Consider the following 22,818-nt stretch of genomic DNA (forward strand, 5'->3'; position numbering starts at 1 on the left):
TAACAACCAAAAATGTGTTGTTACTTTACCAGTTAAGTTATAAGAGAGAACATAACAAACTGGTTGAGATCCTGGATTAAAGAGGGAATGGGAAGGGAAGAGGAGTACAGAGGACTGATTGGTCGGTTCGTGAGGAGAATCACCTGAAACTGAATGTGGCCAAAACAAAGGTGCTGGTGGTGGACTAATTGTAATTTAAAATGTGAAAATTTTAGCTGTCCTCCATCATTCTCCCTGAGGAGTCGAGTTACGGTGACTTTGTATCTTCTACAAGAGACGCACAAGAGCAAGTTTTAAAAAAACTGTAGAGGAAAATATGGCAAAGTCCCAAGACTTACAAAAGGAAGCTTATGCTAGACGAGTCCAGAAGTACAGAAACCTTGTGTACAGCGTTGGAGATGAAGTTCTTCTCTTGAACATGAAACGTGGAAGGAAGGGAGGAAGACTTGATCGAGATTTTTCAGGACCCTACACCATTCAAGACATCGCTGGCAAATGTGTGAGATTAAAAAACACAGAAGGAGCAACTTTAAGAAATCACTACAGCATTGACCATATCAAGCCGTACAGAAGAAGCCACCATGTAAATATCAGTGACAATTAAAAATACCCAACTCGCAGTCAGACGGTGAACAGCAGCACAGACCTGAAGATGCCTCCCTGCCATCCTACTGCTAACCCTCAGTGCCAGCAAAGTCCAGAGGATTCATTATGCACCCAAAACGGCTGACACAAGGAGTTTAATTGTGTTCCAGGACCAGAAACGCGTGAACAAGAACTTCCCTCCCAGAAACAAAGCTTAGAAGATGAAGGTGACATAGTGAACAACTCTTTTTGACCAGTTGGTCATTTGTTGCCAGTTTGGCGTTGCAACTTAATTGACTGTTGCATGACTTTGTTTGCATTTTGCAGTCTTCAACTCATATTGGATGTAAAGAAACATGCAACGTGCACTGAGCTTGTGGAAGTCTGGAAATGGATCTGCCTGTCAGTAATTTTCTATTTTGCCCACCCGCTGTACCTTTCCTATTTCTCTGCGTGTAAATGCATGCCTATTGTATTGACTTTTTCCTGTTGTGGCCCGTCGGCCTTTACCAAGCGTATCCACTAGAAATCTCATGCATGCCTAAGCTAACTTATCATATTTTTCTTTTAGTAAAGAGGCTATGGCGTGCAAAGGATACTGGGCACTTGGAGGCAGCTGTTGGACCATACAAGTTATTGGATTCCTCTTTTCGAACACTGCAGGGGTCACGGTGGCTTTCTGATGAGGTAAGAGAACTTATCATTATTGAGTCTGATTTCGAGGTTCTGCTCCTTCTGAAGCATTTGCAGTGCAGAGACCATTAATAGTTTAAAATGTGCGAGTAGGTGGGGGATTTATATAGCAAAACTCTGATAAGGTTTCACCCATTCACTTCAATAGGAAAAAATGTTATCAACCACAACACAGATGTTGTGACATCATAATACCCAGTTCCAGTATATGCAGAAAGAACCTTTATCAGCAATTCTATTCCTTTAGATGTTTTTGTGTACAGCACTCAAGCAGTTACTTCAAAAATTGTTGCTGTTGTTGTATAAACTCAGATTTTTCAAAACAGGTCATTGATGCATATCTGCACCGTGTTATTGACAGACGAAAGGTAAGTAAGAAATGTCATTTACCTACTAATTTTGAAAAAAAAACAAAACCCTATTTACTGTTCTATAACATTTTTCTATACTTGTGCAGAATGCTGCACACCTGCTCTGTTCAGTAGTTGCAAGCTCGTTGTTTTCTGGGCAGTTCAGATGCCTCAACTGGTATGTTGAAAGCTCAGAAGTGGTCCAAACAGTTGACTCCTTTCTGTTGCTGAGGAAAGAGTTCGGTTCCTTTAAAGAAGACTATATTTGAAAACACCCTGAGACGCATGGTACCTAAGTAAATCCAAATTACTCTGCACTTCCAATCCCACAGATGAAGTTCCCAGTTGAAGACGTGGCTGTGCCCTGTGAACTTTGGTACACACTGGATTCTTGTGGTATGTGTTCATTTTGTTATTAATTTGCGTAATTTGTTGTGAAGCAGTTTCTTGCACAAAGTGTTATTTTTAAATAAGTTTTCAGTGGCACAAACAATTGTAATTTTTAATTTAACTTTTTCTTTAGATTGTCAACATTTCTGCACAGAAAATACTGCTCATAGACCCCATGGGAATGAAGGTGTTTATGACAGGAAAATTCTGCGCAACTGGAGGTATGTATGATACTGAGGTGTTATTCTTAGATTAAAAAAAAAAAATCTTGTTTCATTACAAACACTTTTGTTCAACTAGGAATTTTCTGAGGATGAGAGGGCATGAAGACACCATGGAGTGGCAGTTACAGACTATGCAACACAACAAGCGACAGGATTCCAGCAGTTGTGGAGTTTTACTGTTAAAGGTAACCCGTATTCAAATGATTCAGTTTCTTGTTAGCTAGAATTAAGACTTTAAGTGAATTTAAGTGAAGTGAAAGTTATTTCGGTCAACAACAACAAAGATGATCATTTTACATAGAAGTACTTAATCATACAGTAACTGAAAAAGGAATAGGCTGAAGCCTTGTGGCTTATAATTATCCTATCCTTTACCTAATTAAGACTTTACATTCTAATTATGATCAATCTCACAGTTTGCAGAACACTACCTTGATTTTGGAGAGGTCAGTGAGGTGTCAACCACTACAGAGCCAGTTGTGCTGGAGCGAATGCAGATAGCTTGCACCCTACTTGAAAATCGAGGTAAGTCCAGTAAAGTCCTTATCACGTTAGTGCGTACTTCCAATTTAAATAGTGCTTTTCAAACAGCATAGTACAAATAGTGCTCTTCAAACACTTTCAGATAAGACCCTTCTCAAAGTCTAATTTAGACTAATTTTCCAGGAAGTATATTTGGAAAAAATGTACTATTATTTTTTAATTATTCAATAAATAATGTTTGATTAAAACCTAACTATGATTGTGTTTCAGGGAACGCTGAGGACTACTGCATTGTTTGCTCCATGTTAGATGCTAACGCTGACCGCAGCATGATTGAAATGGTAAAACAAAACAAAAGAAACACATAAGTCTTAGTATCATTACTTGCCAATCATAATTAAAATGTTGAGTAATAGTATTCACCAAACAGAATATGAGCCATTTATTTTTCCTTTCCAGGTGCAGTGTGAATCTTGCCAAAGATGGGCACATTTTGCATGTGAAAAATATAAAGAGAGCAACCAAGAATATAAATGCCAAAAATGTAGCCAGAGTCAGACAGAGACTGTGCAGAGACTGTAGAAGGACAGAGCAGCAGCAGAGCAGTCCAGATACACTGATGATCCTCTGTCAGATCCAGAGGGACACACAGGGATGATGCTGGACTCTACATTGTGTCTGACAGTGGAGCTGTTCTCAGAGCAGTTCACTCTGCAGCACTGACAGTCATCTGCACTTCTTCTCATTCCTCTGTCAGTCACTGCTGGATGAAGCTCTCCTCTCCACCTCCCAGTAACATGGCCCAGTCAGAGCGTCTCTACACACAAGCTGCTGCTGCTTCAACCTCTCAGGATCATCAGGACACAGCTCCTCCTCTCTCAGCACACACACCGTCCTGTTTACCATCATCACCACCACCTGCAGAGAGAAGAAGGAAGAGCAGAGGAGATAAACGTGTGTTTCCAGAGACTCTTCATCAGCTGTCAGTCAGTGATGCAGCACATCCAGTATAAAGAGCAGCAGGGACTTCAGTGCTGGGACTGTACTAGGACTCATTGTTGCTTCACTTTTTCTAATCTTTGGATTTTTATTGAAGTTGCTGAAAATGTTTTTCCCTCCTAGTTTGAGTTTGGACTTTCATTCATTAGAAGAACCTTGGTGTGTCCACTCTGAGCTCTGTAGGAACCCCAACAACAAGCCCAACAATCCAGATGGACGGTTCCAGCTGTTAACTGGAGGAATTCCATCCAAACATCTGCTCTCACTAAATTCTTCCTCACCTACAGACTGTGTTCTTCACTGCTTTAAACTTGGAAACGAATGCAGTCATTGGTCTGCGTGCTGCTTTGTTCAGAGAGCTGATTGGCTGTTGACAGTGTTTGATCAGAGCGTGTCAGCCGTTACTATGGTGACCATAAAGGTCAGAAACAGGAAGTGTTTGTGTCCAATCCTGAAGCCTGTCACCATTCTCCTCTCACAGCTTCACTGAGAAGCTGCAGCTTTACAGGAAACACTGGATCTTTGTTTCATACTGACTGTGTTTAGTACAATACTGCTGACAGCACCACCCACTCACTCCATCACTCTACTGACCTCAGAGTCTCCAGTCTGTAGTCTGGACTCTGCTGAAGATCAGACAGCTGCTTCACATCTGGATCCTTCAGGTTGTTTCCCCACAGGTTCAGCTCTCTCAGATGGGAGGGGTTGGACTTCAGTGCTGCTGCCAGATAATCACAGCTGGTCTTTGACAAACCACAGAAACTCAATCTGTATAAAGAATGAAAGATGTAAGTTTATTAGACAAAGTGTGAGCTTGAAATCATTCAGTGTTTCATCATCTGTTCAGAGCTGAAGAAGGTTCAGAATGTAGAAGTTTAGAAAATGGAAACTCCAAACAGCTGAAGCCAACAGGAAGCAGCTTCAAACAGGAAACTGTGCAGAGTTTCAGACTATATGTCCTGATGCAGCCAGTTGGATTTTGGAGATTTGAATCTCTGTTCTGTGACTAAGTCCTTGAATCATTTCTTCCAGTTGGTCCAACAAGACAGACTAAGTGTTGGACATGTGTTGTGGCTCCATTAGGGGAGCTTCTAAATGTGATGTGATGGCCCCTCTGGGTCTGTCAGGTCACAGGACTGAAGAGAGCTCAAACTGGGCACACAGTTGTTCCAGTCTGGACCAAAGACTCTATACTGGGACTGAGGGACTGCTTTGACTGCACCCACTGGGACTTTTTAAAGGCTCATGTTCTCACTTAGATCATCGATTTCTACTTACATTTCTTTCTGGGAAAAATGGGGATTACTTTGGAAACAGGAAGTATTTTCCCCAATAAGCAGCCCTGGATTAGTAAATCACTCCAACATGTTCTCAGGCAGAAGAAGCTGTCTTGTTATGAGGGAGAGAAGAAAAAGATTGAGGCACAGAAACTTGTTGAAAGAGAGATAAAGCAGCTAAAATCAGGTGTAAAAGTAAAGCAGAGGATGAGCTGAATAAAGGACACTCAAGGCTGGCTTGGAAAGGAATGAAGTCCATGGTGGGGATGCAGAACAAGGAGCAAAGATGAATGTGATGCTGAATCAGCAGAAGACTTGGACTCATTGGATTCCAGCTTTGATATCATTGATTTCAATGAAGAGCTTTGTGATTGTAGCAAAGGGCTGGTAGCTCTGAGAGTCCCACTGATGAGGTGTTTGTGTGGAAATCTCTTAGTGGGAGCAAAGAGAGAAAAAGCCCTGGTCCTGATGCTGTGGGAGGGAAATGATTGAAGTGTGCTGTGAGGAACTGACTGGGAGATTTTCACACATTTTCCAGTCCTCCTTGGAACAACAGGAAGTTCCCAGTACATGGAAACAAAGGTTAAGTGTCCTATGGCACTCAGTGATGATGGTGCTGTGGCCCCACCACCTCCACCTCTTTGTAAAGGAACTAACTGTCATCTGAAGCTTCAAATGGGACTAAGACTTCCTCCACTAGGTGGCAGTGTCTGATGAGAAAGTGTTAGTGGAGCTGGCCTGGAGTCAGAAACAGGAAGATGCAGGATTTGGGCTGAAATGGGGAAAAGTGGTTAGCACTAGTGCCTTAAAGCAAGAAGGTTGTAGGTTGAAGCTTGTTGGTCAGCTGGGCCTTTCTGTGGAGGTTGGATGTTCTCCCACAGTCCAATGAAATGCTGCTTAGGTTCATTGGTGCTTCTAAATTGGCTGTAGGTGTGGATGTGAGAGAGTGCTTCTCTGTCTCTCTCTGTTGGCCCTGTGATGGACTGCTCACCTGTGCAGGTGGACCACGCCTCTTGCCCTATGACAGCTAGGGCACAGGCTGCAGCCCTGTGAGCCTAAGCTGAATAAACAGTTAGCAAAAATGATCCATAGATGGCCTGAAATCCCGCAGTTAGCAGTTTGGTAGATAGCTATGACATGCTAATCCCATCCAGCAGCTGTATTCTACCTGTAAGCTGATCCCTGCTGAGCCAAAGCACTTTTTCATATACAAATTACAACCTTTAATAGAAACCTATTGGTCAGCATCTTATTAGCCTGCTGTTAGCTTCATTCCACAGAAAACTGAGAGAAACTAACAGAGTTGATAAAGAATAAAGAGAAATGTGCTGATTTAAAGCCTTTGAAGTGCTTCAGATTATCTCTGTCCACTTCTGTCCACTCATTCATTCATGTAAGCTTTCTAATGCAGCTTTGATCTTCACAGTCTGCTTCATGAAACTCATTCTAACCCTGAATGTCAGAGTGTTCCTCCTTCTCTTTCCCATCATTCATGCTGGCAGTGGAGGAGATTTGGATGTTGGACTGTGTTTTGGATGATGTGTGTATGTTTGTGTTGGACTGCTGTCTGTAAAGCAAACGCACATTTTGCTTTGGATTTCAGTGTCAGACAGACTTTAAGGTGGAATGAAGAGTTGGAGAGTTTCACAGTGAATTATCCAGTGGAGGATTTTTCTTCTTCTCTGAAGGTTTGAAATGTGAACATTGTTCTGCTGCAGTCAATGGACTAAACCAGAGAAGAAGAAAACAGACTTTACCATGAAGATCCTCAGTGTGGATCAGTATAATATCAGCCTGATGTCTGCAGTTTAGTGTCAGCACAACTTTCACATCATATTCATCTCAGCACAACTAAAACATGCTGACTGACCTCAGAGTTTCAAGTCCACATCCTGGACTCTCCAGGAAACCACACAGATGCTTCACTCCTGAATCCTGCAGCTTGTTGTTCCTGCTCAGGTCCAGCTGTCTCAGATGGGAGGGGTTGGACTTCAGTGCTGCTGCCAGATAATCACAGCTGATCTCTGACAAACCACAGCCCCACAATCTGTATAAAGAATGAAAGATGTAAGTTTATTAGACAAAGTGTGAGCTTGAAATCATTCAGTGTTTCATCATCTGTTCAGAGCTGAAGAAGGTTCAGAATGTAGAAGTTTAGAAAATGGAAACTCCAAACAGCTGACAGAGTTCATACGCCTTTGTCAGGGTCAAATTCAAGCAAGACCATGTGAAAATTAAAACACATCATCCTAGGTGAACTTAAACACCTTTGTTCCCCTTTTGTTAAGACATAGAAAAGTACACCACACAAAAATACTGCAAAAGGAAACGGTCGCCTTATATACATAGTGTATAAACTCAAAATGCACATTTCACTTCAAATTAAGATTAAGGCTTTGAACAGATCACATAGTTCAGTTCAACATATAAGACTTTAAGAATGCACAAGCATCTACTTAAAATCTATTTAATTTATCATCCATGATATTATTTTGTACAATTCCAATGTATTTTGTTCATCTCCCTTAAATAAACAGGCAGTCTTAAAGTATGAAATATTCATATACAAACACATATAAATGTGTGTACTGTCTCAGTGGCTGATAGTACCCCACAGGCCTCAGTGTGAGCTTGAAGACATTTATAATGTTTAAGTAGTTTAATGTGCAGGTGCTGACGATAAACACATTTTGAATGAAAGCCGGGGAACTTTGGTAGCACAGAAACAAGTGGCTATTCTTTGTGACTATATGGATCACTCACAATACCATTATTTCACACAAAGGCACCAAATTAATACTCAAAAAAGCTGCAGCAATACACACAAATATAAACAGTACTTGGTGACAACTTTGCTTTTAGCCTTTAACCCTTCTTGACTACTTTTGATGTGGCCTCTATATTTTACCTTTAAAAACAGTTTATCTTGCCAATCTGTTATTTTCTCATTTTGACCAACTGTATCAGCACAATTTATCTAAATTCAGACAAAATTTAAAATACAAGTAGAAAGTGATATTTTGACTGTAAAAACCACACACATGTTTAACGAATCATCTTCATAACTTGAAATGCAAATAGAGATTGTACACTTTTAAAAATACGCACACGTTTTGCAAACAACAAAGTTATATGGTACTATTTACCAAAAAATGCAGCCAAGGCTCAGACGTTTTTCATATAATCATTTCAAACTATTTACAGAACAATCAGGTGTCAAACAATAGTTTGTGTCACTCTAACACATATGAGAACAGCACAGGGATAAACCTGCAGGTCTGACAGCAGGTGTGTCACTCAGCGTTTACACTGCAATCTGCCTTTGTTGGCTTTAAGGCAGCAACTGTGACGATCACTAGTAGAACTGACACACAAAACAAAACAACAGCTACACACTAAATACACAAGACAACAAACTAACTTGAGACCAAACACGGTAAACGTCACAAATCTCTCACGTATCAAAACTCTCTCTCTCTTTCGCTCACTCGCTCTCTCTTGCCGGTCACTCCTAAAACTTCCCCCTTTTGCTAAACAACCAAATGTCATGTTTCCATATCATTTTTGATTGGTCGACATGGTACATTTTCCCACCTATAGGGCTTTGGAGCGTGATGTCACGGGAGATGGGCCACGCCCCCTTCCGCCATGACAGTAGGCCAGCCAAAGGATACCATTTCAGCTATGGATCGTACGTGTTGTGTTGTCGGTTGCAACGTTAGATCACACGATCGTGAAGGCAAGAAGCTGGATAACGGGCTCTCTTTTCATCGTTTTCCATCCTGGAGGCAACGTGAGGGATCCCATGTATCCGATATTACTAAACAAAGACGTCAGGCTTGGATTGCAGCGGTGAGACGAGCGGATATCGAGTTCTCTGCAATCCCCAGCTTTTTGTTGGTTTGCTCACGGCATTTTCTTTCCGGTGAGTTCTAAATTAATTCATATCACTCTTGAAAGGCTTTTAGTGTTATTTTCAACGTGCTGCGGTCATAGATAATGAGATAAAACATGCTAATGTGTGATGCTGCAGAACCACATCATGTCGACTGAGTAGCTTATGATTTGGCATTATTGCAGGCAAACCAGCATATGAAATGGATGTAACAAATCCAGACTGGGCACCAACACTGCACATGGGGCATGACGACATACCTGTATCAGACTCGGACCGGCACTCAAGGCGTACGCAACGGAAGCGAAAAAGAGCACCCATCGGAGGTAAACAACCCCCCCCCCCCTCTAAAAACATACTAAATTGCTATCACTGTACACTAATCCGCACATAACTTCCAGATGAATCACACACCTGTCATTGGAATATTGGTGTACATTTACCTTATGTCTAATTTTATCTTACAGGCTTTCGTTATGCAGCTGCAGAGTCTGAAGTTGTGCCCCGTGCAGAAGTGATTGATGAAGATCTGACAGAAGACCAACAGCAAAATCACAATGTCATGGAGGCAGTGGACAGCAGTTGTGTTGGACAAGTGGAGGTTGAGGTACCAGCTGCAAATGTGGATATACTGAAGAAATGTAAACCTTTTAAAATGATGACAGATTACAAACTCTCAGCTGTGTCTGTAATCAAACCTCTGTAACTTTGCTTCACTTCAGCAGCATCAGCTCATGTTCACATGTTGATTCATGGTTTGCTTCAGTTTTTGATGGACTGCAGAATATTTTGAAGGTTATCTGCTATAAAAAGCCAGAACAGGAAAATCTGCTTCATGTGTTTCTGTTTGATCCTCAGTGACTTTGACACAAAGGCCTCTGCTGTGATGATCACACCTCTGATCAAGTCTCACAGTGTCAGCTTTGTTTTTATACATATGGATATGTGCTGATAAATGATCAGAGTTATAATATTTCCCACTGTCTGCTGTGTGCCGTGACCTTTGACCTGCTAAAGACAGTCAGCTGTGGATTATTCATTGTTGTGTCTGATACTTAGAACTGTGAGGAAGAACACTACACAGTTAATCAGGGTCCCCTCTCTCTGAATCAGGAAAGGTGGGCAGGCCGCGTGTGGGCCGCGGGCCATACGTTGAGTCTCACTGTTTGAAATGTGAACATTGTTCTGCTGCAGTCAATGGACTAAACCAGAGAAGAAGAAAACAGACTTTACCATGAAGATCCTCAGTGTGGATCAGTATAATATCAGCCTGATGTCTGCAGTTTAGTGTCAGCACAACTTTCACATCATATTCATCTCAGCACAACTAAAACATGCTGACTGACCTCAGAGTTTCAAGTCCACATCCTGGACTCTCCAGGAAACCACACAGATGCTTCACTCCTGAATCCTGCAGGTTGGTGTTCCTGTTCTTGTTAGTCAACCACCAGAAGTCATTGCTCAGGTCCAGCTCTCTCAGATGGGAGGGGTTGGACTTCAGTGCTGCTGCCAGATAATCACAGCTGATCTCTGACAAACCACAGTCCCTCAATCTGTATAAAGAATGAAAGATGTAAGTTTATTAGACAAAGTGCTTGAAATCATTCAGTGTTTCATCATCTGTTCAGAGCTGAAGAAGGTTCAGAATGTAGAAGTTTAGAAAATGGAAACTCCAAACAGCTGAAGCCAACAGGAAGCAGCTTCAAACAAACACAAGAGAAAAAACTCTGAATGTTTCACATTAAAGTCGTACATTTATCATAAAAACAGGACAAAGACTTGAAAAAGTCGTGTTTTTCCTTCCAGGAACCACAAGGCTTCACTTTTAAAGGTGAAGTGTGAAAGAAATGGACATATTTGAAGTCCAACACCTTTTTCCAGTCACATTATTAAAGCAGACAAACTACAAGCTCATTTTCATTCCAACAAGTCATCTTCTGACCTGGACTAACAACACTGGTCTCTATGTGCAGCTGGCTGTGAGACCAGTGCTCAGGGAGCGTCTACAAAGTGCAACACTGAAAGAACATCACACACTCATTTGCTTCCATCATCCAACCTGAAGAGGAAACAGGGACGGCTCCCCTTCAAAGTAAAAGCTGCTCCTTTTGGACACAGTATCAAAGAAAGTCTACAGTATAATATAGAAAAGACAGAACAAAGTTTTGGTTGTTTTTAAATTGTGCAGAAATGAAACTACACTAAGCTCAATTATGTGACAGACATTTCATCCCATGTCAGTTTGGCCTCATCCTGGGCCGGATTATCCAGCACACACTCTGACCACAGGCCCAGGGGCCACGCACAGCTGGGCTCCATCCAAGAGACAGCAAACAAACCAACACAATAATAAAAAGCACCATGTGATCTTCTTACATCTTCAAGACAAACATAGTAAAAACATGAGCATATTTGTTTCCTGATAAAATGATGTGACAGGTAGAACAGAGTAAAGTGGTGGTGTTACAGCCTTTCTCCCCTCTGCTGCCGAGGCTGTTAGTCTCTCCCAAACTCAGCTACAGGACTTCCAAATGAATGAAAGCAGCAGAAGTGGCTTTACAAATGAAAGAGGAAGAGGAGAAGAAGAGGAGAGGGAGGCCACCCTGACCATCACTCCAGCTGAAAACATCACACTTCCATTAAAGTTGGTGAGGAAATGTTGAGCAGGATGAGCTGCTGGCTAATCTGGAGGCTGTAGCAGCAGCTCACAGTCACAGTGGATTTCCACTCATGAAAAAGCTCTGGCTGCTTCATTTCTCATCTCATATCAGAGACTTTAATGCTTCACTGAAGCTGTACTGTGATGCTTCCATATCCCAGTGAGGCCTCCATAATGATTTCAGCTGTTCTGTACACACACTGTGTGCCCTGTATGGCTCAAAGTCTCTGCAGCCTGTTTTTATCTGCTATCATCAGATCTTCATCATCCTCATTCACATCCCTCACACACTCTACAGCCTCATCAGCACTGACTTCATCTTCACTGACTGATGGAGCACAACATGAACCTGTGGAGGCTGAAACACTGTCCTGTCAAACATCTCCCCGTCACCACTCCACTTCTGTCAGCCTTTAAATGAACCCTGCTCAAGTCTGTCACTTCTGTTTGGAGCCAAAAGGAAAAACTGTTGTTCAGTCGTTTGGAAAGACAACATTTCTGAAAGCACTCAAACTTCTTCACATTTGTCTTCAGACACATCCTGAACATTTAGGAACTAAAGAACGTTTCAAACACCAAAGACCTGAAATATAGAAAAACAACAACAGCCGCAGTCAGTGAACTCACCTCAGAGTCTCCAGTCGACAGTTTGGACTCTCCAGTCCAGCACACAGAAGCTTCACTGCTGAATCCTGCAGGTTGTAGTTTCCACTCATGTCCAGCTGTGTCAGATGGGAGGGGTTGGACTTCAGAGCTGAGGCCACAACTTCACAGTGAGACTCTGAGAGTCCACACTGAGTCAGTCTGTGATGATAGAAAATATAAAATGTGTTATTATAAAAGCAGAAAATCTGCATTATAAACACAGACTGAATGTATATGAAGACAAAACAGAGTGAGGTCATAATCTGATGAATCTGCTCTTCACATCTGTGCTTCAGCTCCTCTTACTGTGTTTGACATGACACAACGATTGAGTCTCTCTCAGACCTGCAGACTTTTAATGAGAATCTTTGTTTGGCGTTAATCTGCAGATGAAGGAGGAAGATGGTGTCACATTTAGGCTTCCATAATGTCCACAGTCTGTCACTGAGATCTGATCCAGAGTCAGAGTGAAGACACACATTTGGACTGTTTCCTGTTTTGACTCCAGAACATTTTGAATGAGTTCAGCTCAGTGAAGAGTTCCAGCTGGAAAGATGATCTCTGTTTGCTACCTGCTGTCAGGTACGACTGTTCACGTCCACACGCAGGAAAAACCTGCTGACTGTTACCAAACGGAGCAGAAATCTCATCACTGGACAATAATGATGAATGAACTCAGAGCTGCTGATATCAGATCTGATTTCAGGGGAACTAAACACAGAAATGATTGGCTCATTTGAGCTTTCTGAGCCATTATCTGCTGGTGTGTCGCTAGTTGGCAGAAAATGATTTGTATTCCTGTTCAGGGCTTCAGTGTTTATGAGTCCAGATCCAGGTGACAGCAAGTCAAAATGATGTTACCTGTCTGTGTCCAGCAGCAGCCTGTATTCACTTTGAATATTGTTATAACCTGACATGGATCAGTTTGTCTGTGATTGGTTTGTAAATGTCACTGTTTCCATTGGACCTGAGTGACGTACAAAGACAGAGAGGGAGAGAAAGGAGAGAGAGGATGGAGACAGCAAAGAGAGAGCAAACACAAACAGGTGAGAGTGGACAGGTGACCAAGGTCAGCAACCAATCAGAGAGCTTCTGTTTGACCCACAGTCACTGATGATGACTGCACATAACCAAGCAGTGTGTTACTCTGATATCAAATATGGATCCTGCTCTTATAATAATGATCATCAGATGATATTATTGTGTTATTTTGTAGCTGAATACGATGTTTGTGTGATTATCAGTGAAAGAAGCAGTGAGGAGGATGGAGAGAGAGAGAGGACAGAGGCTGAAGTTAGAAACACTAAAAGGATTTTTCATGGATTTCATGGATGATTTGAGTGATTTCCAGCAGGACACTTAAACATGTCAGTGGACGTCCTAAAGAACATATTCACTGATATGAAACGTGTCATTGAACAGGATTAATATCAGTGGAAACATGGTGGAAACAGCTGTGACTGCATGGATGTGACACACTTCAAATCTGTTCTCCACTCTTGGATTTGGGATCCATGGAGCTGCTGCTGAGTCTGTACAATAAAGGAATGGTGTGGAAGGTTGCAGCGTACGGACACAAACACTTTGTGGTTACAATCTGATTTTATTTTCAACATTAAACTACTAACCTACACTGATCAATGATGTTAATGATCACATCTGGACTCACCTAGCCTTTCTGCAGGTCCTCACAGCTGGAATCAGTCTCTGTCGTCCCCGCTCTGATGTGTTGTACTTCTGCAGGTCCAACTCATCCAGAACCTCCTCTGACATCTGCAGCATGAAGGCCAGAGCTGAGCACTGGATCTCAGAGAGTTTCTTCTCTGATCTGTTCTCTGACTTCAGGAACTCTTGGATCTCCTGATGTACTGAGAGGTGGTTCATCTCCATCAGACAGTGGAAGATGTTGATGCTTCTGTCAGGAGAGATTTCATCACTGTTCATCTCCTTCAGGTTGTTGATGACTCTCTGGATGGTTCCTGGACTGATCTCTGTCTGACCCAGCAGACCTACTAAGAGTCTCTGGTTGGACTCCAGACAGAGGCCATGAAGGAAGCGAACAAAAAGGTCCAGGTGGCCATTTTTACTCTGGAGGGATTTCTCCATGGCTCTGCTTAGAAATACATCAAGTGATTGGAGATGTTTGTTATCAAAAAGACTGGTGAAAGATTCTGATTTTAGAAACATCTTCAGAGAGGACTCGTTGTATTTTTTTCCCAAAAAGTTCTTCAGCACCTTTGTCTTCCTGTTGGTGTGACAGTGGAACATGTAGACTGCAGCCAGAAACTCCTGAATGCTCAGATGAACAAAGCAGTAGACTGGTTTCTGGAAGATCACACACTCTCTTTTGAAGATCTCTGTACAAACTCCTGAGTACACCGAGGCCTCTGTCACATCCAGACCACACTGCTCCAGGTCTTCTTGGTAGAACATGATGTTTCCTTTCTCCAGATGTTCAAATGCCAGCCTCCCCAGCTTCAGAAGAATTTCCCTGTCAGCCTCCGTCAGCTCCTGTGGACTCGTCTCATGTCCCTCATGGTACTTGTTCTTCTTCCTCTTTGTCTGAACCAGCAGGAAGTGTGAGTACATGTCAGTCAGGGTCTTGGGCAGCTCTCCTCTCTGCTCTGTAGTCAACATGTGCTCCAGAACTGTAGCAGTGATCCAGCAGAAGACTGGGATACTACACATGATGTGGAGGTTCCTGGATGTCTTCATGTGGGAGATGATTCTGCTGGACAGCTCTCCATCACTGAATCTCCTCCTGAAGTACTCCTCCTTCTGGGCGTCAGTGAAGCCTCGTACTTCTGTTAGCCTGTCAACACATGTAGGAGGGATCTGATTGGCTGCTGCGGGTCGGGAAGTTATCCAGACGAGAGCCGAGGGAAGCAGATTCCCCTGGATGAGGTTTGTCAGCAGCTGGCTGACTGATGACTTCTGTGTGACATCAGACAGCAGCTTCCTGTTGGTGAAATCCAATGAAAGTCTGCTTTCATCCAAGCCGTCAAAGATGAACAAAAGCTGAGAGACAGCCAGCTTCTCTGCTGTGACCTTCTGTAATGTTGGATGGAAAACATGGAGCAGCTCCAGAAGACTGTACTGCTCATCTCTGATCAGGTTCAGCTCCCTGAATGAAAGCAGAACCACCACACTGACATGTTGGTTCTCCAAGCCCTCTGCCCAGTCCAGAGTGAACTTCTGCACTGAGAAGGTTTTTCCAACACCAGCCACGCCGTTGGTCAGAACCACTCTGATGGGTCTCTGTTGGTCAGGTAAGGCTTTAAAGATGTCCTGGCACCTGATTGGAGCGTCATGGAGGGCGTCCATCTTGGAAGCTGTCTCCAGCTGCCTCACCTCATGTTGGGTATGAACCTCTTCACTCTGTCCCTCTGTGATGTAGAGCTCAGTGTAGATGGTGTTGAGGAGGGTTCTACTTCCTGTTTCATCACTTCCTTCAGTCACACGTTCACATCTCCTCCTCAGACTGATCTTATGTTCATCTAAAACCTCCTGCAGACCAACATCTGCTGAAAGAAAGAAAAACAATGAGACTAAAGAGAAAGAAAACTCTTCAATGTCTGAACAACACAAGAAGTCCAGTTTTCAGAAATGAGTCCATCAGCAGACAGATGTTCAGTCTTACTTTGTACACAGCTGCTCTGACTGGCTGTCTGCAGTCCAGCTCTGCTTCTGGATCTTTCTCCACACTGTGCAGAAGCTCTGATGGTGACACAGAAAAGTCACAGTGGAGATACTTCTGTCCACCTTTGATTAGACTCATTATAAAAAGGAAACAAAGTTTGAACACAGTCATGTTTCCAGTTCACTGACTTACATTTATTCCATGGACACTCACTCTAACATGAATCACAGCTACAACCCAACATTGTTGAGGCCTCATCTCCTCCTTTCCTGACTGTAGAGGTTAAATATGCAACAACCAACAAATAAAAGAATTTGGTTCATTTCAAAGAAATTCACACGGTGACCAAGTAAAGTAACCGTAGTAAAGGAGACAACATCCCGTTGATGGTGGGATTATTTGAAAGATTTGCTTTAGTCACGTCACCAAATGCAGTTGAACCACCCGTGGATCCATGTTTGACCATTCTACCACTCTGAGCTCTGCTTTTGAATCATTTTATTATTATCATCATTCATTTATTCATTCTTTGGAGGGGGGCTATTTCCTAATGCCGCCCTAATAAGCTGATGTTCAAGGGGAAATATAACAGAAACTCTTTCAGTGTTATTCATTAATAAATTAACAGATAAACTGTGAAGAAGAAAAAACTGAGATTTAAAGGAGAGAGTGAGAAACTTGATCATCCATCCTCATAATACATGTTTATCAGTATCTGCTGTGACCATACTGCAGTAATAACTACAAGTCTACATTTCTGTGACTGTTGATCAATCACAGCAGGAATCTGAGCTCATCTCTGCACACAGAGCAGCTTCAGCTCTGGGATAAACTGCTCGCTTCACGTCCTTCTCAGCTCACAGACACTCATCCTGATATTTTCCTTTAACATTTGATGGTATAATTCATCTGAGTTTACACTTTATCTGCATAAATACAGAAAAACAGACCCAAACACCAGAAACCATCAGTTTCACCATGTAGAATATATTGTTGTTTCCTTGCTTTTAATTCAGAGAAAAACTCTGATTTAGATTTTCTCTGTTCTCTTTGCCACAGCCCATCCCAGCAGCAGCTGAAGCAGCTGACTGTCACAACACTGAATAACACTTTAGGAGGAATTTCAGAGGTCAGTAAAGCTCCAGTTTCAACATCAGTTAATTAATCATAGTTCATCATAAATGTGAACCTGGCTGGCACACATGTTAATGTTAGCCATTTAAATATTAGCAGTTAGCTGAGGCCACAAGAAGAAGAGGCCCTAGAAGAACAATGGATGATAAGATTAGATTTTCAAGACTAGGCAGAGACGTGTTTTCCTTTACTGTCTCTTACAGAGGAGGGAGCAGATACCAGACGAGGTCACGGAGGTACGGGGAGGATTCGCAGCAGACAGCAAGACTGCCACGTCCATGCGAGAGAGCGATGGCTACGATAATCTCTGTTTTTAAGATAAGATAAGAGATAAGATAAGATAGAACTTTATTAATCCCTCGGGTGGGTTCCTCTGGGAAATTCGACTTCCAAAAAGCACAGCAACGACCGAAGTTACAGTTACAGAATTGTTTTATTATATATATATATATATATATATATATATATATATATATATACACACACACACACACACACACACACACACACACACACACACACACACACACACACATATAAATACAGAGACAAATATAAATAAAATATACAAAGGGGATAAATAGAATAAATAGGAATAAAAAATAAAATAAAAATACAATGTCTCCCTATATAATGTTGTACAGCCCATGTGAGGGTTATCCTCTCTGCGAACCAGATGCTTGATTTCACACAGAGGTCCACCAACTGAATTTGATCAGTTATGGAACGATTTACCTCGACAGGCTCCTTCACTCGCTGCTTTCAAACCTCCTTTAAAACACACTTTTACTCCCTGACCTTTGACCCAGTGTGACATGTTGACTCACTACCTCAGACAGCTTAAAATAGTCTTTTTGTTTTTTGGTGCTGCCTAAAAGAACTGTAAAATATCTGTCCTATATACAGTTATGTTCATATATTTTTGTGCTACATCAGGAAACTCAAAAACATAGTTTTTAATATTTTAATCCTTATTTTTAAAACTTTTTTTGTCATTTTTCTGAATAACACTTTAGGAGGAACGTCTTGATGCATTCTCAATCATCCAGGAAAGTAAATCTCCAAAAGTTGATTCTCTTCATCTGGACGTAGCGTAAATGTGTCCCAGCTGGACTTTTGTCAAAGCTGGAAAGGCTCCTAAAGAAAGTTCCAGTCGATCCAGGAGAGAAGGACAACCGCTGCCTAAGAGAAAACCTGTAGCTATCCCATATGTGTCAGGAGTGTCGGAGCAGCTGAGTCGCATTTTTTCTAAACACTGGGTCTCTGTGGCTTTTAAACCCCAAAACACGCTGCGCCAAAAACTGGTCCACCCCATGGATCGGGTCCCCCGACACAAACAGAGTAACATAGTGTAGCTGTTAAGTGCAGGACGATTGGCAGGATTTATACATCGGGGAAACCAAACAACCTCTGGCTACAACACAGAAGAGCCACCTCGTCAGGCCAGGACTCTGCAGTCTATTTACACCTACAGGCCAGTGGACACTCTTTCAATGATGAGGATGTAACATCCCGGACAGGGAGGAACGCTGGTTTGAGGGCGGAGTCAAGGAGGCCATTTACGTGAAAAGGGAAAGACCATCTCTGAATTGAGGAGGGGGCCTAAGGGTACATCTGTCACCATCTTACATGCTGTGATTGCAGCCATTCCCCAACTCTCTGTGAATGGTACTCATGACCATTGATCAGTGGTTGTTGATCAATGGTCATGAGAATTGCATAATTAAGATTAAGGAACTGACCTCCCAGCCCATTGTTCCTTCAGTGGGCAGGTTTCAGTCATCATGCAAATGTCCTGTTTATAAGATTGAATCCTGCAGTCAGCTGAGACTGAAGGAGTCACCTGGATGATGACGAAACGTTTCTCCCACAAAACGCTACGTCCAGATGAACAGAATCAACTTTTGGAGAAAGAAGTTGAATCAGTATTTCAGCTTTAAGAGGGTATTTTAACACAAACATCAGTCCTTCTACTTCAGTATGTTTGACACTTTGTTTACACCTAAATTAACTTTACTGTTAACCAGTTTTCATGTTTCTGTAATCCACCAGTGTGCTCATGCTTTTTTAAGTGAAAACATATTTTTAATGATCAAATATAATTATGTTTGTTATTTGTGGATTTTAAATGTCCTTGACAGAGACAGATGATGATCATTATCCTGCACTGTGGTCTCAGGTTTGGTCGAGCTAGCACAAAGAATGGCTATGTTGAACTTCCTCCTGGGATCTACACTAAGAAGTGAGTCCAACATTAGCAGGGTCTCTTTCCTTTATCTGGATTCACTTTAGCATTCACAGTCACGTGAAGCTTGTTATTAACTCGATAAGTCAACCCAGGGTTTCAGCTGAGCGCTCACATGAAACACATGGTGTTGGCAGCATCTGATCAATCATATTCATGGAGACGTGTATCAGCAACAGAGCAGCTGAGTTTGCAGAAGGAAGTCAAACTAAACCACAGGAACAATATGAGGAGATTACACACATAATAAAATACTAGCAGTAACACAGCTGCTGCAGACAAATCAGTCGTGTGATCGTGTGTGAGAGGAGAAGGACTGTAAAGGAGTTTGGTGTTAAAAGCTCTGTATGAATGTGGGAGACTTTGAAGGGCTTTAAAAAGGCCAATATAAAATAAAAGGCAGCAAAAGTGCTGAGTGTGAAAGTCACCAGACTTATCAGAGCTCTGTGATTAAGACCTGTAAGAACACCTGTTTGTACTTGTTGGCATTATATCAAACACACACGTATATTAAGCCTTTGTTTGAACTCTGGTTGAATTTGTTACTTTCAGACTGTGAAACATCACAGAGGCTGCAGCTGCAGATCTTTTATTCACCTGGAAATTTACTTTAAATGTTAGATGGAAAATGTATTGCTCAGTTTAACCAAAGTAAGAACAATAATCCATAAACATTCATAAAGACAAACATCTCCCAGAACATTGAGCTGCTGAAGTGTCACTGAAGGGACAAACTATTTGTCCTCCTCCATCCAGCAACACCTGAAAGACCTGAGTGGAAGCTCCTCCCTACACTGTGTTTGAAGCAAAGCACAAAGGAGACACCTGCTGGAGCAGCTGGAGTCCTACAGACACTCAGCCTCTTCACTACACAAACACCTCCTACAACATCCACTCTTTCCACTCTGACTGCTGTGTTTGTGGAAACACTCCAACACACACCGCTTCACATACCAACATAGAAATGTGTGAAAAAGAGCTGAGCTGATATTAAACATGAGGATTTATTCAAAAATACAGAGTCAGGAACAACATCTAGACACACATTACCTCTCAGAGGCAGAAGAACATCCTTTAAAGTTTATATCAGCACCCATCGACACGTTGCTCTTTAAGGAAACACAGCTGGGTTCAGGTCCAGGAGATTCTGGCCTCTTATTGATCCTAAAAGAAAAACAATAAATGTCACAGCTTCATGAGATAGGAAGAAAAACTGGAAACATTAAATTAAAGACATGATGAACAATGTGAAACTCATAAAAATAATGTACTTACTCTTTGTCACATAACAGTCTTTTGTTAAATTTTACAACAACACCCTTCGACCTGTTGCTCTTTAAGGAAACACAGCTGGGTTCAGGTCCAGGCTCTGGATTAGTTTCAGGGTTATGTCCAGCTGAGCCTGGTATGCCCCACAGCTCTGGGCTTTAAAACAACACACACAGAGGTATGAGTGTGAATAATGATGGAGCAGTGATGTGAGTGCTGAGCTGTGACATGGAGAAGAGTCATGGACAGTTAGAGATGGTCATCTCACCTCTGAGCTTTGGTCTGGCTCTCATGTTCCCCACACAGAGTGCTTTTAGAGGGAGGGACTCCCTCCTCTCTGTCCTCACACTGATCCATGCTGCTCAATTCACATCAGCTCACACACACTTTCTACCTTCACCTGCAGAGGAAACACAAATCATTCATGTGCACATCAACTGAGAGCTGCAGAGGTCGTGTCTGATGTGTTGGACTAACATCCATCTGAGACGCAGCTTTCATCAGTTCACTACAAAAAGTGTCACAGAGCCCAGTTCAGCCTCCAAATCCTCCATTACTGTAGTCCTACAAAGCAGCAGGTCAAACATGGCTGCAGAGAGCAGCTTTATGTCAGTAACCATGTCCAGGACCGAGCTGACTGCTTACAGAGTTCATACTCTAACTGCTAGCTGCTCTGCTAGCTAAGCTAACTCAGTAACAGTGACTCTGACAGCAGTTACTGTGGAACAGCGGCCGAGCTCAGGACACATTCAGTGTGTTTAGTCTGAGTCCTGGACTCTGATTCAATGGATTCAATCCAGCTCAGAGTTTCATGTGTTCATCAGAATAAAATACATGTACTAATATAACAGAAGTAATGCTCTGAATGCAGGACTGTAATGGAGGATAAATAAGGTTTTTACAGCCTGAAAGAAACATTCAGTTCATATATTTGTAGACAGTGAAGCAGTTTTTAATACTGCAGCTGTTTCCTTCACCTGTGTGTGTGTGAGCCACACCTTCATGTGCTGCTTTAGAAATATGTGGTCTGACTGCTCAGACTGAGTCTAGGAGGAAAGTTCACACGCTGGAGAAAGTTTTGTTCCTAACTTTGTCAGAGTTCGGCTCCAAAGACAAAGAAGACGGAGCTCACAGTCTGTAGATGGTCCTCAGTGTGTGTGTGAAGCCAAGAGAGCACACAGGAGTGTGTTTATGTCAGCAAATCAGTGTGTGTGAAGAGTCTGAGGGAGTGTGTGAATGAGACTCAACACTGAAACCAACAGTCCAAGAAAAGCGTCTGGATTTCTTTAAGTTTAACTTAAAGAAGTCCAGACGCTTTTCTTTTTGTCTCCATAATGTCTCCATAATGCTGCAATGTTATCTGCCCCAGAAACACTGTGCAGAAGCTCTGATGGTGACACAGAAAAGTCACAGTGGAGATACTTCTGTCCACCTTTGATTAGACTCATTATAAAAAGGAAACAAAGTTTGAACACAGTCATGTTTCCAGTTCACTGACTTACATTTATTCCATGGACACTCACTCTAACCTGAAGCACAGCTACAACCCAACATTGTTGAGGCCTCATCTCCTCCTTTCCTGACTGTAGAGGTTAAATATGCAACAACCAACAAATAAAAGAATTTGGTTCATTTCAAAGAAATTCACACGGCGACCAAGTAAAGTAACCGTAGTAAAGGAGACAACATCCCGTTGATGGTGGGATTATTTGAAAGATTTGCTTTAGTCACGTCACCAAATGCAGTTGAACCACCCGTGGATCCATGTTTGACCATTCTACCACTCTGAGCTCTGCTTTTGAATCATTTTATTATTATCATCATTCATTTATTCATTCTTTGGAGGGGGGCTATTTCCTAATGCCGCCCTAATAAGCTGATGTTCAAGGGGAAATATAACAGAAACTCTTTCAGTGTTATTCATTAATAAATTAACAGATAAACTGTGAAGAAGAAAAAACTGAGATTTAAAGGAGAGAGTGAGAAACTTGATCATCCATCCTCATAATACATGTTTATCAGTATCTGCTGTGACCATACTGCAGTAATAACTACAAGTCTACATTTCTGTGACTGTTGATCAATCACAGCAGGAATCTGAGCTCATCTCTGCACACAGAGCAGCTTCAGCTCTGGGATAAACTGCTCGCTTCACGTCCTTCTCAGCTCACAGACACTCATCCTGATATTTTCCTTTAACATTTGATGGTATTTGGAATAGTTGGCAGTAATAAGGATGATTTTCTGTAAAATCATATTGATATGAGCCGTGAATTATTCGTAGATGAGCGTTAGATTAGTTTGATGGGTTAACTCAGAGAGCTGAAGAT

At 42.1% G+C, this 22,818-nt stretch overlaps 1 protein-coding gene across 1 annotated transcript; it reads right to left on the bottom strand.

Moving 5' to 3' along the window:
- Positions 1-3,152: 3,152 nt before the first annotated feature.
- On the bottom strand, positions 3,153-20,884 carry LOC146577800 (NACHT, LRR and PYD domains-containing protein 12-like). The gene is made up of 10 exons (XM_085268229.1): positions 20,757-20,884; positions 20,495-20,644; positions 20,270-20,383; positions 15,841-15,917; positions 13,870-15,724; positions 12,183-12,359; positions 10,243-10,449; positions 6,872-7,048; positions 4,319-4,492; positions 3,153-3,643 (listed from the first exon to the last, which is right to left on the bottom strand). Exons 1-10 carry the CDS (start codon positions 20,843-20,845, stop codon positions 3,634-3,636), a joined length of 3,030 nt encoding a protein of 1,009 aa, XP_085124355.1. The 5' UTR covers positions 20,846-20,884; the 3' UTR covers positions 3,153-3,633.
- Between the last annotated feature and the right edge of the window lie 1,934 nt (positions 20,885-22,818).

The sequence above is a fragment of the Mchenga conophoros genome, linkage group LG3 (genome assembly GCF_057382185.1).
Source record: "Mchenga conophoros isolate Kocher_MC1m ecotype Shallow Benthic linkage group LG3, M_conophoros_male_GT1.1, whole genome shotgun sequence".
Taxonomy (NCBI): domain Eukaryota; kingdom Metazoa; phylum Chordata; class Actinopteri; order Cichliformes; family Cichlidae; genus Mchenga; species Mchenga conophoros.